General features: G+C 46.7%; 1 protein-coding gene across 1 annotated transcript; it reads right to left on the reverse strand.

The window, feature by feature from the left end:
* Window positions 1-8,344: 8,344 nt before the first annotated feature.
* Window positions 8,345-9,999, reverse strand: LOC132243915 (olfactory receptor 10A7-like). Its single transcript, XM_059714406.1, has one exon. The coding sequence runs from the start codon at window positions 9,997-9,999 to the stop codon at window positions 9,055-9,057; it is 945 nt and encodes a 314-aa protein (XP_059570389.1). The 3' UTR covers window positions 8,345-9,054.
* Window positions 10,000-13,435: the final 3,436 nt, after the last annotated feature.

Genomic DNA, 13,435 nt, shown 5'->3' on the forward strand with positions numbered 1-13,435 from the left:
CAGGGACTGCATGCCATCAGGGAATGCAAGCAGGAGATAGACTCCTACTGCAAGGCCCTCCTCCCCCGGGAGCTGGAGGGTAGACCATGGCCTCCCTCCAAGACAAGGGAGGACTTTGGGACCTCCCCTTCTGTACAGTCAGGGGGATGGACCAAGGTGGTCAAGGGATGGACCAAGGTGGTCAAGGGCCCTAAGGCCTGCCACACCAAGGCCCCTGCCCCATTGGAGCTTAGCAACAGGTTCAAACCTCTTGCAGCCCCAGTAGAGCCTGATGAGTTGCCAGCTCCGGCAGGCAACATGGGCCTGACTGCAGCTCCTGCCCCTGCTCTCCCCAAGACAAAGCACAAAGTGTTTGTTGTGGGAGACTCCATGCTGAGGGGACTGAGTGGGCAATCTGTCTCCCTGACCCGGTAGCTCCAAAAGTCTGCTGCTTCCCAGGGGCCCACATCCAAGATATTACAGAGAATATCCCTAGGCTCCTCCAGCCCACATTCCGCTATCCCATGCTCCTTATCCATGTGGGCACCACTGACATAGCTCGGGGCACTCCCAGCTGAGTCATGAGGCACTACAGGGATTTGGGAGCAGGGCTAAAGAGTCTGAGGGCACAGATGGTGTTCTATTCGATCCTCTCAGTCTCAGGGTATGGTCTAAGGAGGGAGAGGAGGATCCAGGGAGACAACCAAAGACTGCGGCGCTCATGTCAATTGGAAGGCATCAGCTTCCATGACCACAGCCCGCTCTTTGGTGAGAGGCAGCGAGCTGCTGGGAAGAGATCGCCTCCACCTCTCTCCCCTGGGGAGGAGGCTCTTCTCAGCCAAACTGGCTGACCTGCTCCACCCATGACTGGACCACGGGTATAGACATCTATACCCTGTACAGGAGGGATCAAGTAGATGAAAGGGGCCGGGGTGTAGCTCTCTATGTTAAAGAAAGCTACGTATCCCTACAAGCTGATCTTGGTGACCGGGGTGGATGACTGGAGACCCTCTGGGTTAAAATCCATGGGGAACACGGCACAGGGGACATGATGGTGGGAGTCTACTGCAGACCTCCCACCCAAAGTCAAGAGCTTGACCAGGAGTTTGCCCGGGAACTGGCTGAGGCCACATACTCCAGGACCATTGTTGTCATGGTTGACTTCAATTACCCAGACATCTAGTGGGAGGATCACTCAGCAAAATCTGAGCAGTCGCAGAGCTTTCTATGGTGCGTTTATGACCTCTACCTGCCTCAAGAAGTCTATGGGCCAATGGGAGGTAAAATGTTGCTCAGCCTGGTACTGGCTACTGGGGATGACCTAATTGGCAAACTAGTGATCGATGGGAAACTGGGAAACAGTGACCATAAGCTCATGACTTTCACCATCTGCCATAAAGCTGACAAGTCAGTCAGCAACACTGAAGTCCTTGACTTCAGGGAAGTCTACTTTGGCACGCTGAGGAGGCCTGTCAGTGAGGCCCTAAGGGACCATGACCACAGGGGGAGGGGACCCCAGGAAGAGTGGCTGCTCCTCAAGGCAGCAATCTTCAATGCACGAGCTGATTTTATTCCATCTCGGAGGAAAGGCAGCAAGAGGGCAGAGCACCCCCCTGGGTCTCCAGGGATCTAGCAGACCTCCTGAGGCTAAATAAAAAGGCCTACAAAGGTTGGAGGATGGGATTCACCTGCAAGGAGGAATATTCCGCACTGGTCCAGTCCTTCAGGGAGCAAACCAGGAAATCCAAATCTGCAACTGAACTCCAACTAGCCTTGAGCATCAAGGACAATAAGAAGTCCTTTTTCAGATATGTGGCAACCGGAAGAAAAGCAAGGGCAACATTGGACCCCTGCTGAACCAAATTGGACAACTGAGAACTGATGCCCAGGAAAAAGCCAACCTATTAAATTGGTACTTTGAGTCGGTCTTTCGTCAGTCCCATGGGATGCCCATACCCACTACGGGACAGGGAGGTCCAGGTGAGGGAGATCCCCTGCCCTCCACCAATGCTGAGCTCATGAGGGAATACCTTGAGAGGCTGGATACCTTTAAGTCAGCCGGCCCTGACCATGTACACCCCAGGGTACTCAAAGAGCTGGTGAACATCATAGCCCAGCCTCTGGCACGGATCTTTGATAGCTCCTGGCACTCTAGTGCATTGCCCAAAGACTAGAAGAAGGCCAATGTGGTGCCTATCTTCAAGAAAAAGAGAAAAGTGGATCCGGCAAACCGTAGACCCATCAGCCTGACTTCTATCCCTGGGAAGATGTTAGAAAAGTTTGTAAAAGAGGCCAGCCTTAATGGACTGGCCGACACCAGCATCCTGAGGGATAGCCAGCATGGGTTTGTTGCGGGTAGGTCTTGCTTGACCAATCTCATTTCCTTCTACGATAGGTGACCTATCACCTGGACAAGGGAGAAGAGATTGATGTCATGTATCCATTCTTTCTGGTATCCCATAATCACCTCTTGGCGAAACTGGCCAATTGTGGCCTTGGGTCCACCACAATTTGCTGGCTGGGAAATTGGCTCTGTGGTCGGACCCAGAGCGTAGTAATTGATCGAAATCAATCTTCATGGTGCTCTTTAACCAGTGGGGTTCCCCAAGGCTGTGTCCTTGAACCCATATTGTTCAACATCTTCAATAATGAGGGACATTGGAGTCTGAAGCGGACTGGGCAAGTTCTCCAATGACACCAAACTTTGGGGCAAAGCATCCACACCTGAAGACAGGGGGCCTATCCAGGTTGACTTGGGCAGGCTCAGCAAATGGGCGGACAAGAACCTGATAGTGACACTGAAAAATTCAAGGTTCTCCACCTTGGGAGGAAAAACCTGCAGCATCCTTATAGGCTCAGCGGTGTAATGCTGACTAGTACTACGGAAGAGACTTGGGGGTCATCACTGACCACAAGATGAACATGATCCTGCAATGCAATGCTGCAGCTAGTAAAGTGACCAAAATGCTGGCTTGCATCCATAGATGCTTCTCAAGCAAATCCCGGGACTTCATTCTCCCCTTGGACTTGGCCTTGGTGAAGCCGCAGCTGGAATACGGCATTCAGTTTTGGTCTTCACGATTCAAAAAGGATGTGGAGAAGCTTAAGAGAGTCCAGAGAAGAGCCACATGCATTATCAGAGGTCAGGAAAACAGACGTTACAACGACAGGCTGAGATCAATGAATCTCTTCAGTTTGGAAAAGCGCAGGCTCAGGAGTGATCTGATAGCCACCTATAAGTTTATCAGGGGTGCCCATTAGTATCTGGGGGAATGTTTGCTCACCAGAGCACCCCAAGGAATGACAAGGTCAAATGGTTATAAACTACTGCAAGACCATTTCAGGCTGGACATAAGGAAGAATTTCTTTACTGTCCAAGTCCCCAAGGTCTGGAACAGCCTGATGTTGGAGGTGGTTCAAGCACCTACATTGAACACCTTCAAGAACAAATTGGATGCTTATCTTGCTGGGATACTATGATTTGAGCTGACTTCCTGCCCTTCGGGAGGGGGGCTGGACTCGATGATCTTCCGAGATCCCTTCCAGCCCTAATGTCTATGAAATCATTACTACTACTACCACCACTACAGCTACAAATATGATCACAACTCACCAAAGATTTTTGTTTTATGTTAATTTTTTTTTTACAATATAATTCTGTAGCAGGGCACTAAGGTGCCTGCTACATGGAGAGCGGGAGAACTCTTCAGGTGCCAGTTGCTGAGACAACTAGAGGGAACTAATGACCCACACCTCCCTAGCCAGCTGACAAGAAGGGTCAGGGCCTGGATCCTATATAAATCACAGGCAGGAGGACAAGAGGCAGTTCCCTGCTGGCAGACAAGGAGGAAGTAGCCCTGGCTGCATGAGCTGAAGGAAGAGGCCTGAATGTATCAGCAGTGAGACTGGTAAAGAATGGAGCACCCTAGATGTGGCTGGATTAATGTTATAGCTGGACTGCTGGAGTTTGCTTTGTAGCCCAGGGGCTTGTGTTTCATTTGCTGTTTCTTACCAGTGGTCTGGGTGAGGCTAAGAGGGCATGGAGAAGGCCTCATAGGGGACGCACAGCAGGGTGGGGAGCCCAGCGCCAGTGAGGGTGCAGCATTCAGGGTACACTGACCCCAGTCCCAGGAAGAGGGCACTTGAGAAGCCCTAGAGAGAGTGAGGGAAGCAAGAAGCCCCAGAGAGAGGGGGCAGCGAGAAGCCCTAGGGAGGGGGCCATGATTGTTGAGTGTTAGAGAGGGTACAGAGAAAGACAGGGCTGTCGAGAGCCCGAGCATCAGAGAGGGCATGGAGAAAGAGAGAGACAGGACTGCGGAGAGCCCGAGCGCCGGAGAGGGTGCAGAGAGAGACCAAACAACGTCAGTTACTTCTGTGAAGCTTGGGGCATGGTATAGGAGTGGTTGGGGCCACGTGTAGCCCATAAGGCTGGGGCGTACAGAACACCCAATACAGGAGAGGAACTAGTGATAACAAGAGAACCATGGACAAGAGGATGAAAGGCAGCCTCCCTATAAAATACATATGACATCAAAGTCATGGCAGGCGAGGATTTGAGGGCGCTTGTCGGCAACTTGGCACAGTAAAGGAGGTGACAGGGGAGGGGAGAGCACGGCAACTCTGACCGCCCTCCTGTTATAAATACTATGGAAAATTTGAACTAATGATTAAAACATATGCATTTTCCCATTTCCTCTTTTCCCATCAGAAATATTTTCAAAATCCTTGTCCTGCCATAAAACAAGTTTGACAAAAATAATTTTCTAACAGAAATCATCTCTCTTTTTTTTTCTTTTGTTTTTTTTTTGCCTCACTCTAATCCATACAATGAGCTACAAAGAATGCAAATAATGGACCGAGGTGAATAGACCTCATTAGAGATGGTTATGCTCATCTTTGAGATAAATTTCTTCCATTGGTTCCTACCTCCTGGCTTCATGTGTGGAGATGCAACATTTTTTTTTTTTTTTTTTTACTGATAAAGCCTTTTCAGAAGCTTTAGGGCTGTTTTCATTGGGGAATCTATTGCTATGCCTTTACATAGTCCTTATATGCAAAAAGGATTATTAGATAATCTTCTCTGATCTCTAACTAAAAGCCAATCAAAATTCCAATGAAATTATTGGCCCTATCTGGGCCTATGAAGGGAAATGCGGCTCTTATAGTTGTGTTCCAATCATAAGAACAGGATAATTTCTGTGGTCTCTTATCAGATCTGCCAGCAACCTCCATAAGCATTATCTTGAGAACAAGTACTTTCTTGCTTTTAAAATGGAACTCCATTTAGTCAAGGCGGCTGCATTTGCAGAGCTGGGAAGAAGAAACTTAGGGTGAGATGACATGTTACAGTTATTGGGTGTTAATTTTAAGGAATGTTAGGGCCTTGTTACACATTACACTGTGACCTGAACAAATGGTGACTGGTGTGCTAGCTTGAGTTTGGAGCAGTCACACATTCAGGTCATAAAGGGCCTGGAGGACTGAAAGGTCAGCACGCTTCCCCATTCCAAAATTCCCCCCTCTCTCCCTGGGGCTCTCCCCTCCCTACTTACTTGTGGCTGCCTGTGCTGTCTGTCCCATGGGAGCAGGTAGCAAAGGGTTAATCTTCCTGCCTGAGCCCTGCTCCCACTGTCAGGCTGCTGCTCTTCTCTGGGCTGAGCCTGCCCAGCCCAGAGAGCTGCAGCAGTGGTGGTGGCAGCAACTTGGCTGGCGAGTTAACCCTTACCTTCCTGCTTCCTTAGGACAGATGCATGAGCAGCCACAAGTAATCAGGGAGATGTGTGAGAGGCCGGGGGGGAAGGGGTTATAGCATAGTACAGCCTTGTCCAACATGCAGCCCGCCAAGCCATTTTATCTGGCCTGAGGCACCTGTTCTGTGCTCCATGGCGGTGGCGGCGGCAGGGCAGTGGCGAGGCAAGGCGGGCAGGGCCGGCCTGTGGACCCCAGCTGGCATCGAGGGGAAGGGAGTTGCTCACCCCCATGGGGCTGGGCTCATCAGAGAGCTGGGTCCTGCTGCCACTGCCCCGAGGGCTACGCAGCATGGGACTGCCCCAGCTGTGCATGATTAGATGATTAGATTTGATCTGTCGACTTGCATTATGCTACTTTCATTCATTGAGAAGTGAGTAGAAGTGAAAGTGTTTATTTTAGTCAAGTGTTTGGTATTAGTTCATTCTTGCTTTTATATTGTTTTTATTTTGGATTTTAAACCACATTTCCAGACCTATTTGATTGTCACTTCCTGCAACTTCATTGGTGTCAAAGGTCATGAGACATCACTTTCTGATGTGATACCACTTCCTGTGAGGTCTTTGAATATGGCTCACCGGCCCGCTGGGTGATAAAAAGTTTGTGATCCGGCCCCACATTCAAAAAGGTTGGATACCCCTGCCGTAGTGTAACATGGATCAGAGATAATCCTTTCCTGGAGTGGTGTAACTTTCAGCCATATAACCAGTGTTTATAACTAGTTTCAACCTGCTCCCCATCTTCAGGGAAGAAAGGTAAAGCCAGTGTCAACATGTTAATGTTGGCAATACAGGGATTAAAAGCTCCAGGAGCTGCCCAAAATTATTGTGTAAGGATGCCCCTAGATGATATGAAGGTTAGCACGTGCTAGCAAGCAGTGGCAATTAAGGGGCAATACCTTCTCTGACAGGCACTCTTAAGACCTGTAGCGAGGATAGTGAACAAAGGCATGGCTAGGGGCTCTAAGGCTGCTCCTTGCTTGCCCCACTTGCCAGCTGTCTAACCATAGCATAGGCTGGGAGAAGGTCCCCCTCTGCCCAACTTGGATTGCCTCCCACCCCCACCACCCAGATTGTCCCTGCACTCTTGGCTCGATGCCATCTTGGCCTGATAAGATGGGAGCAGTGGTGGTGTAGCAGTGGCAGCAGTCATAGTAGAGAGAGTTTCTCCTGCCTGCATGCTCCCAGATTCCCCTTGCCTGCACCACCCCTGCACCTCTGGCTCTACACAGCCCTGCACAGTCAGGGACAGCCCCTCCCCTGGACCATTTCCCCTGGACTGATCTGTTGCTTTTGACTACGTCGATGACACCTGGCTGAGAGAGAGGTCCTCTGTCTGAAAACTAGTGCAGACCAGGTGCAGGAGGGAAAAAGCCTATGACCTGAAGCTGATTTGGACCAGTACTCCCCCCTGCCCCCTCCCCCTCACTAATTAAAGTTCATTGGTCTTCCCTTGTATGGGCACATGAGCAACTTACAGCAAGTTGAAGCAGGGATTTATTGATAATCTCTTCCTCCAAAGTTTACACCTTAGAGTAACATTTTTACACTTTTATTTAGGTAATGCCTAAGGTTTCAAAACAGATATTACATAAATCCCTCCATTTACATTTAGACACACTTCCTCTGCAGCTAGGGTCTCCATTCTTCTTACTATATCTTCTTTTTCCTTTCTTCTTTTTCATTTTAACTGGCAAATGCCCATTTCAGACAAGTGGTTGGATGCCCTATATTTAAGCCTTGGATGTGTAGTGAATTCTTTTCCTCCATGGAACCATTTTTTGAAGACCTTCTGTGCTCCCCACCCCCTGAATAGAAAGTACTCGATAGCCTGAAGCTGAGGACGGCAGAGTAAAATGAATGGACAGGATTTTTGAATTGTTAATTTATGTTTATATTTTTAAAAATCTAATGTCAGGGAAGACTTGTTAGCTCAACCAATAGCACGGTAGTTAAATATATTTTCCCCCACCAAATTAAAAAACAAAACAAAACACATTTATTTGAAATATTTTCATTTTGATAAAAAAAAAAAAGGTTTAGTCCAAAGGGTTTATTTTATTTTATTTTTTTTAGATTAGCTTAGTATTGAAAATATGCCCCTATAACACAGCTCTTAATTCTACAAAACTAGTAAGAATGAATAAAAACAAGCAGAGTTTGGAAATAATTGGGGTTTTGAAGAGAAATAAAAAGAGACTGTAATATAAAGTATTTCCTTTCCTTATATTTTAATGTCATATTCACAGACCTCACAACTCTCCAAATGGGGTTTAAAATATGAGCTCTCTTATTATTTTAAAGTGAAAGCATACATAAATGTTCAACTAAAAACAGTATTTTTCAAGGGGAAAAGTTAGAAAATATATTCCAAAAAGTTATGATAACTGAAATTATATACTATTTTCATCTTCAAACTAAAAAAAAAAAAAATTAACAGTGGCACAAATCTTGATCAAATGCATGTTGATAATCTCTGCTGTCTCATGTGAAAGAAAAATAAGCAATGTAACAAAAGGTAGTAATAAACTCTGCTCCTTTATTGCAACATATGTCTATTTTCTTTGTGGCGGAAGAGTACAAGCAGCCTGGGCTACCTGCTCTACCCTACCCCTCCAGGTAGTCCCCCCAAAACCCTGGAGCACCTTTATGCTTTCCTCACTTACAGAGAGACACCCTGAGGAACCTTGGGGTGCCCCTCTGAAAGCAGGGAAGTCAGGGTTTGCCACTCATCCAGACCCATCCTCTGATCATGGACATTCAAGTCTGGCTGAGTGGGGAAGGGCTTTTAAGTACCCAAACAGTCCTGGAGACAGATCTGACTGAGCAGAGAAACTGGGGAGATCACATTACCCCTTGTGCCACACCCTCCAGAGTGAGCCAGGAAGTAACACGTGTTATGCAAAAGGAAGAAGTTGGACCATGACATGCTGTGTCATGGCAGAGCTTATCCATGTATTTCATCAACATGAATTTCTAGCCACAGATATTCAAGAAGCCAGAGGAAACAAAATACACTGCTCAATTGAAAACTTGTGGGATTTCAGGACCTAAACTATTTAGGTTCTTTGCAAATATCAGCCTACATGACATTCCCAAAATAAAATGGTAAACCTGCAGAGGACCCATGACTGCAAGCAGATATACTGAATTCTATTCAAAGTACATCATCATTTGAAAATAATCCTTCAAATAGCCCCTTTATTAGATCAGTCTTCGAGAATACAATATCCCTTTGTACGGATGTCTGCAGGAGTTTCTCCTCATAAGAAAGTTTTCAGGATGCTGGAGAAGTCACCATTTTGCAAAAACATCCTACAAATCTCATTTACCGTTTCCATGAGAATACCTTCCGCTCCAGCATCCTCCTCAGAGCTAACTTCACCTCATTATTCCTCAGGCTGTAGATGATGGGGTTCAGCATGGGTGTGATGACTGTATAGAACAAAGACAGGAACTTCTTAACATCCGGTGAGTATTTGGACTTGGGCCGTAGATACATCAGGCTGCCACTCCCGTAGAACAATGTCACCACAATGAGGTGTGAGGAACAAGTGGAGAAGGCTTTGCGCTTGCCCTCAGCTGACTTCATCTTCAGAATAGTAATGGTGATGCGGATGTAGGAGATCAGGATTAGCATGAATGGGAGTATGAGGAACAAAAGTGTGGAAGCCATGGCCTGCATCTCGTAAAGAGAGGTGTCAGCACAAACCAGTTTCAGAACTGGTGGTAAATCACAAAAGAAATGGTTGACCACATTGGGACCACAGAAAGGCAAGTTAAAAAGCCAAGCTGCTTGAAGCAGGGCAACAGGGATTCCAAGCATACAAACCCCTCCCACCATCCTCCAACAGACCTGCTGATTCATGACAGTGGTGTAGCACAGTGGGTTGCAAATGGCCACGTAGCGGTCATAGGCCATGGCTGCCAGGAGAAAGCACTCCGAACAGCAAAAGAAGAAGAAGAAGAACATCTGGAGTGCGCATCCAAAAAATGAGATGCTCTTGTCGTCAGCCAGGAGGTTGACCAGCATCTTGGGCACTGTGACTAAGGTGAAGCAGATCTCAAAGCAGGATAAGTTTTTGAGGAAGAAGTACATGGGGGAGTGGAGGGCAGAGTCCTCTGTGATGATGAGGATGATGAGGATGTTCCCAGTCACTGTCACTAAGTACAGGAACAGAACCACAGAGAACAGTAGGCCTTGCAGGTGTGGGAGATTTGAGAACCCCACAAGGATGAATTTGGTTACGGTGGTTTGGTTCCCCCATCGCATTTCCTCAGTGTGCGCCATCTGAAAAGAGAATGAAACTATAAAAAGTCTATTTGCATACACTTGTAAAGGTATTTTGAAAAAACCTAACTTTTGTGGTACCTCGCATTTAGGGGGCAGTATAGTCCATGTTAGAAGCAGTTGCCTTATTTTCAGATGCTGGATGCATAGTTTCATACTTGTTAGGTTCGGAAGGGACCTGAGCAGATCATCAAGTCCGACTCCCTGCCATGGCAGGAAAGAGTACTGGGGTCAAATGACCCTGGCAAGGTGTTCATCCAGCCTCCTTTTAAAGACCCCCAGGATAGGAGCCAGCACCACTTCTCTTGGAAGTTGGTTCCAGATCCTAGCTGCCCTGACAGTGAAGTAGCGCCTTCTGATGTCTAGCCTGAATCTACCCTCTGCCAGCTTGTGACCATTATTTCTAGTCACTCCTGGTAGTGCTCAGGGGCACAGGGACTCCCCCAATGCCTGCTTTTCCCCCCTGACTAGTTTGTAAGTAGCCACTAGATCCTCCCTCAGCCTTCTCTTGTGGAGGCTGAACAGGTTCAGGGCCCTTAGCCTCCCCTCATAGGGCCTACCCTGCTGCCCCCAGTTCATGCAAGTGGGCCTCCTCTGGACCCTCTCCATGCTGCCCACATCCCTTCTGAAGTGCGGCGCCCAGAACTGGATGCAATACTCCAACTGCGGCCTGACCAGTGTCGCATAGAGGGGCAGGGTCACCTCCTTGTACCTGCTTGAGGTGTATCTGTGGATGCATGACAAGGTGTGGTTGGCCTTCCTGACCACGTCCTCACACTGTCGGCCCATGTTCATTTTGGCATCAATAATGCCTCCAGATCTTTTTTCTGCCTCTGCACTGACGAGAACGGAGTTCCCCAGCCTGTAGGTATGCTGCTGGTTCTTCCTCCCCAGGTGCAGCACCTTGCACTTGTCAGTGTTGAAACCCATCCTGTTCTCATCTGCCCACCCCTGTAACCTGTCTAGGTACCATTGCAGCCTATTCCTCCCTTCCAGCATGCCCACTTCTCCCCACATCTTAGTGTCATCTGCAAATTTGAACAGGGTGCATTTTCCCCCTTTGTCCAACTTGCTGATGAAGATGTTGAACAGTGCAGGACTGAGGACTGAGCCCTGGGGGACCCCACCACCCACCTCCCTCCAGGTTGAATAGGACCCATCCAACACCACTCTCTGGATGCAGCCCTCCAGCCAGTTAGTGACCCATCTGATTGTGTAGGCATCGACACCACTGTCTCCTAGTTTTTTAATGAGAATAAGGTGAGAGACCACGTTGAAGGTCTTCCTAAAGTCCTGAGAGACTATATCCACCGTGACACCTGCATCCAGGGATTTGGTGACCTGGTCGTAGAAGGCCACCAAGTTGGTCTGACCGGACCTGCCTTTAATGAACCCATGTTGGTTGCCCCTAAGCATAGGGCAACCTCCCCTACAGGACCTGCCTCCCCTTCTGGCCCCTTGTGGACATGCACCAGGATAAATTTCTCAAAAAGCTTCCCCAGGACTGAGGTAAGACTAATGGGCCTGTATTTTCCTGGGTCCTCCTTCCTCCCTTTTCTGAAAATGGGAACCACATTGGCCCTTTTCCATTCCTCCGGCACATCAAATTATCATTTTATAAAAACTGTTATCTGTGTTGCTCCCCAAATGGATTGTGTGCGTATGTATCTGTATATATCTCTACATAAAAACATAAGATCACATGTATATAAACATTTAAGCAGGACTATGCTGGCCTACACATTATTAAAGGAAAGGTGCATAAATATTGACTGAAAGGTGACCAAAGTAACTTGTTTAATTTTTTTTAATTGGATCTAGCTGATCAACCTTGTTAAACTCTTCTGTAAATTTCAGTGGCTTTGGGCACATAAGTAATGGCTAACCAGAATTGCTGGAGGACCTGGTCTTGCTTCTATAAGCATCAATGAGATTTGCAAGAGAAAAATGGAATTAAGAGCCACACCAAAGACAGTGATGGAATCGGAGTTAGGCTCATATATGTATTTTCTTAGGATCTTACTTAAAATTCCCAGATCACAGACACTTTCATGAAACAGGAAAAAGATGAAAACGGGAAGGGGGGCAGGGGGGTGGTGTTTGTAGCTCATGCTAACTGCCGAGTGATAGTTAAAACTAAGTGAGCAAAATTCTGAACTACTTTACAATGAAATATTCTTAAAAAACATGTAATCAATTTTTACAGTCTTCTCCATGGAAACAAAGTCTTCATTGACACAATGAAATTAACTTTATAAATAAAGTTACACCTTTTTAGTAAAGAAAGAAAAAATCCCTGTCCCTTAAGGAGTACACAGGACTTAATCGTGATTCAGTGAGGGAGTAAAAGAATGGTTGACCGCTAACTTTAGTTAGGCTACTCCTGATTAACTCTTGGGTAAAATCAAAACCAGGCATTTTCCTGCCATGGAATCACTTCTGATTTATGGCAATTTAAATAAAGTTGATAGTGTAATTCAGTGGAGGAAAAACAGTCTTGGGTGAGCTGTAGCTAAGGCAGGAAGTCAACACAGCACCCAAGGTGGAGGTCTGGAAGATATTGGACTATTCCTTAGCCCATATATTTGGTGCCTAAGTGGTAGTTAGACTCCTAAGTGCATCCTATTCAAATCCTTGAAGAAAACATAAATTAACCTAAGTCACAAAAAAGAAGAAAAAGGGAGGAGGACACACATAACTTTGTTATTAAGAATGTTTTTCAGGGATTCAAGAAGGGTAGAATTGAATCACAGTGGGGATGGCACTTTATTCTTCCCTTGTCATCCACATGTTCACTAATAGTATTAGTGCTAAAAATCCCTACAGATACCCCCAAAATGGCCATTTAGATGACCAGGAAATAATAGAATGCCCTTCTGGGTAGCTAAGTACCACTGAAACAACTGGCAAATAGAAGAACAGCTGGTCCATTGTGTGACCTGGACCTTGTGTTGGTGCACTGGCACTTTGTATAATAATTATAACAGACATTGGAGCTTATGCTTCAGAATTGGGGATGCAGATACCCATTAAACTGACTCAAGAAGAAGGAAAAGGAATTGGAGGCGGGGAGGGGGAAACAAAAACCGAAAACCTATGGCTTTTTACTCTGATGTGCGGCTATCATGACACATTTCTTCTTTAGCTGTGGTGATTGGATTGAATTGAATAACAGTTCTTTTAGAGAGAGAATTTCCCTTCTGCACAACACATGACAGTTAGGCCTGGATTTCAAAGTCAACTAATTTTTGTGGATGTTCAGATCTTGTTGCAGATCCTGTTCCTAAAAGGAGAATTGATTGTCTAAATAGAGGAGGGAAAGCTGTCCTATTAAACCTGGGTCACTATGCAGAAAAGAAAGCAAATTCATGGGGTCAGTAAGAATAAAAGCAGGACACAGCTGCAAGGCCTCAAGGTT

The sequence above is a fragment of the Alligator mississippiensis genome, chromosome 11, assembly GCF_030867095.1.
Source record: "Alligator mississippiensis isolate rAllMis1 chromosome 11, rAllMis1, whole genome shotgun sequence".
Taxonomy (NCBI): Eukaryota; Metazoa; Chordata; order Crocodylia; family Alligatoridae; genus Alligator; species Alligator mississippiensis.

Excerpts from the sequence above, each read along its gene's own strand:
- LOC132243915 (XM_059714406.1), bottom strand. The coding sequence starts at position 9,999 with ATGCGATGGGGGAACCAAACCACCGTAACCAAATTCATCCTTGTGGGG.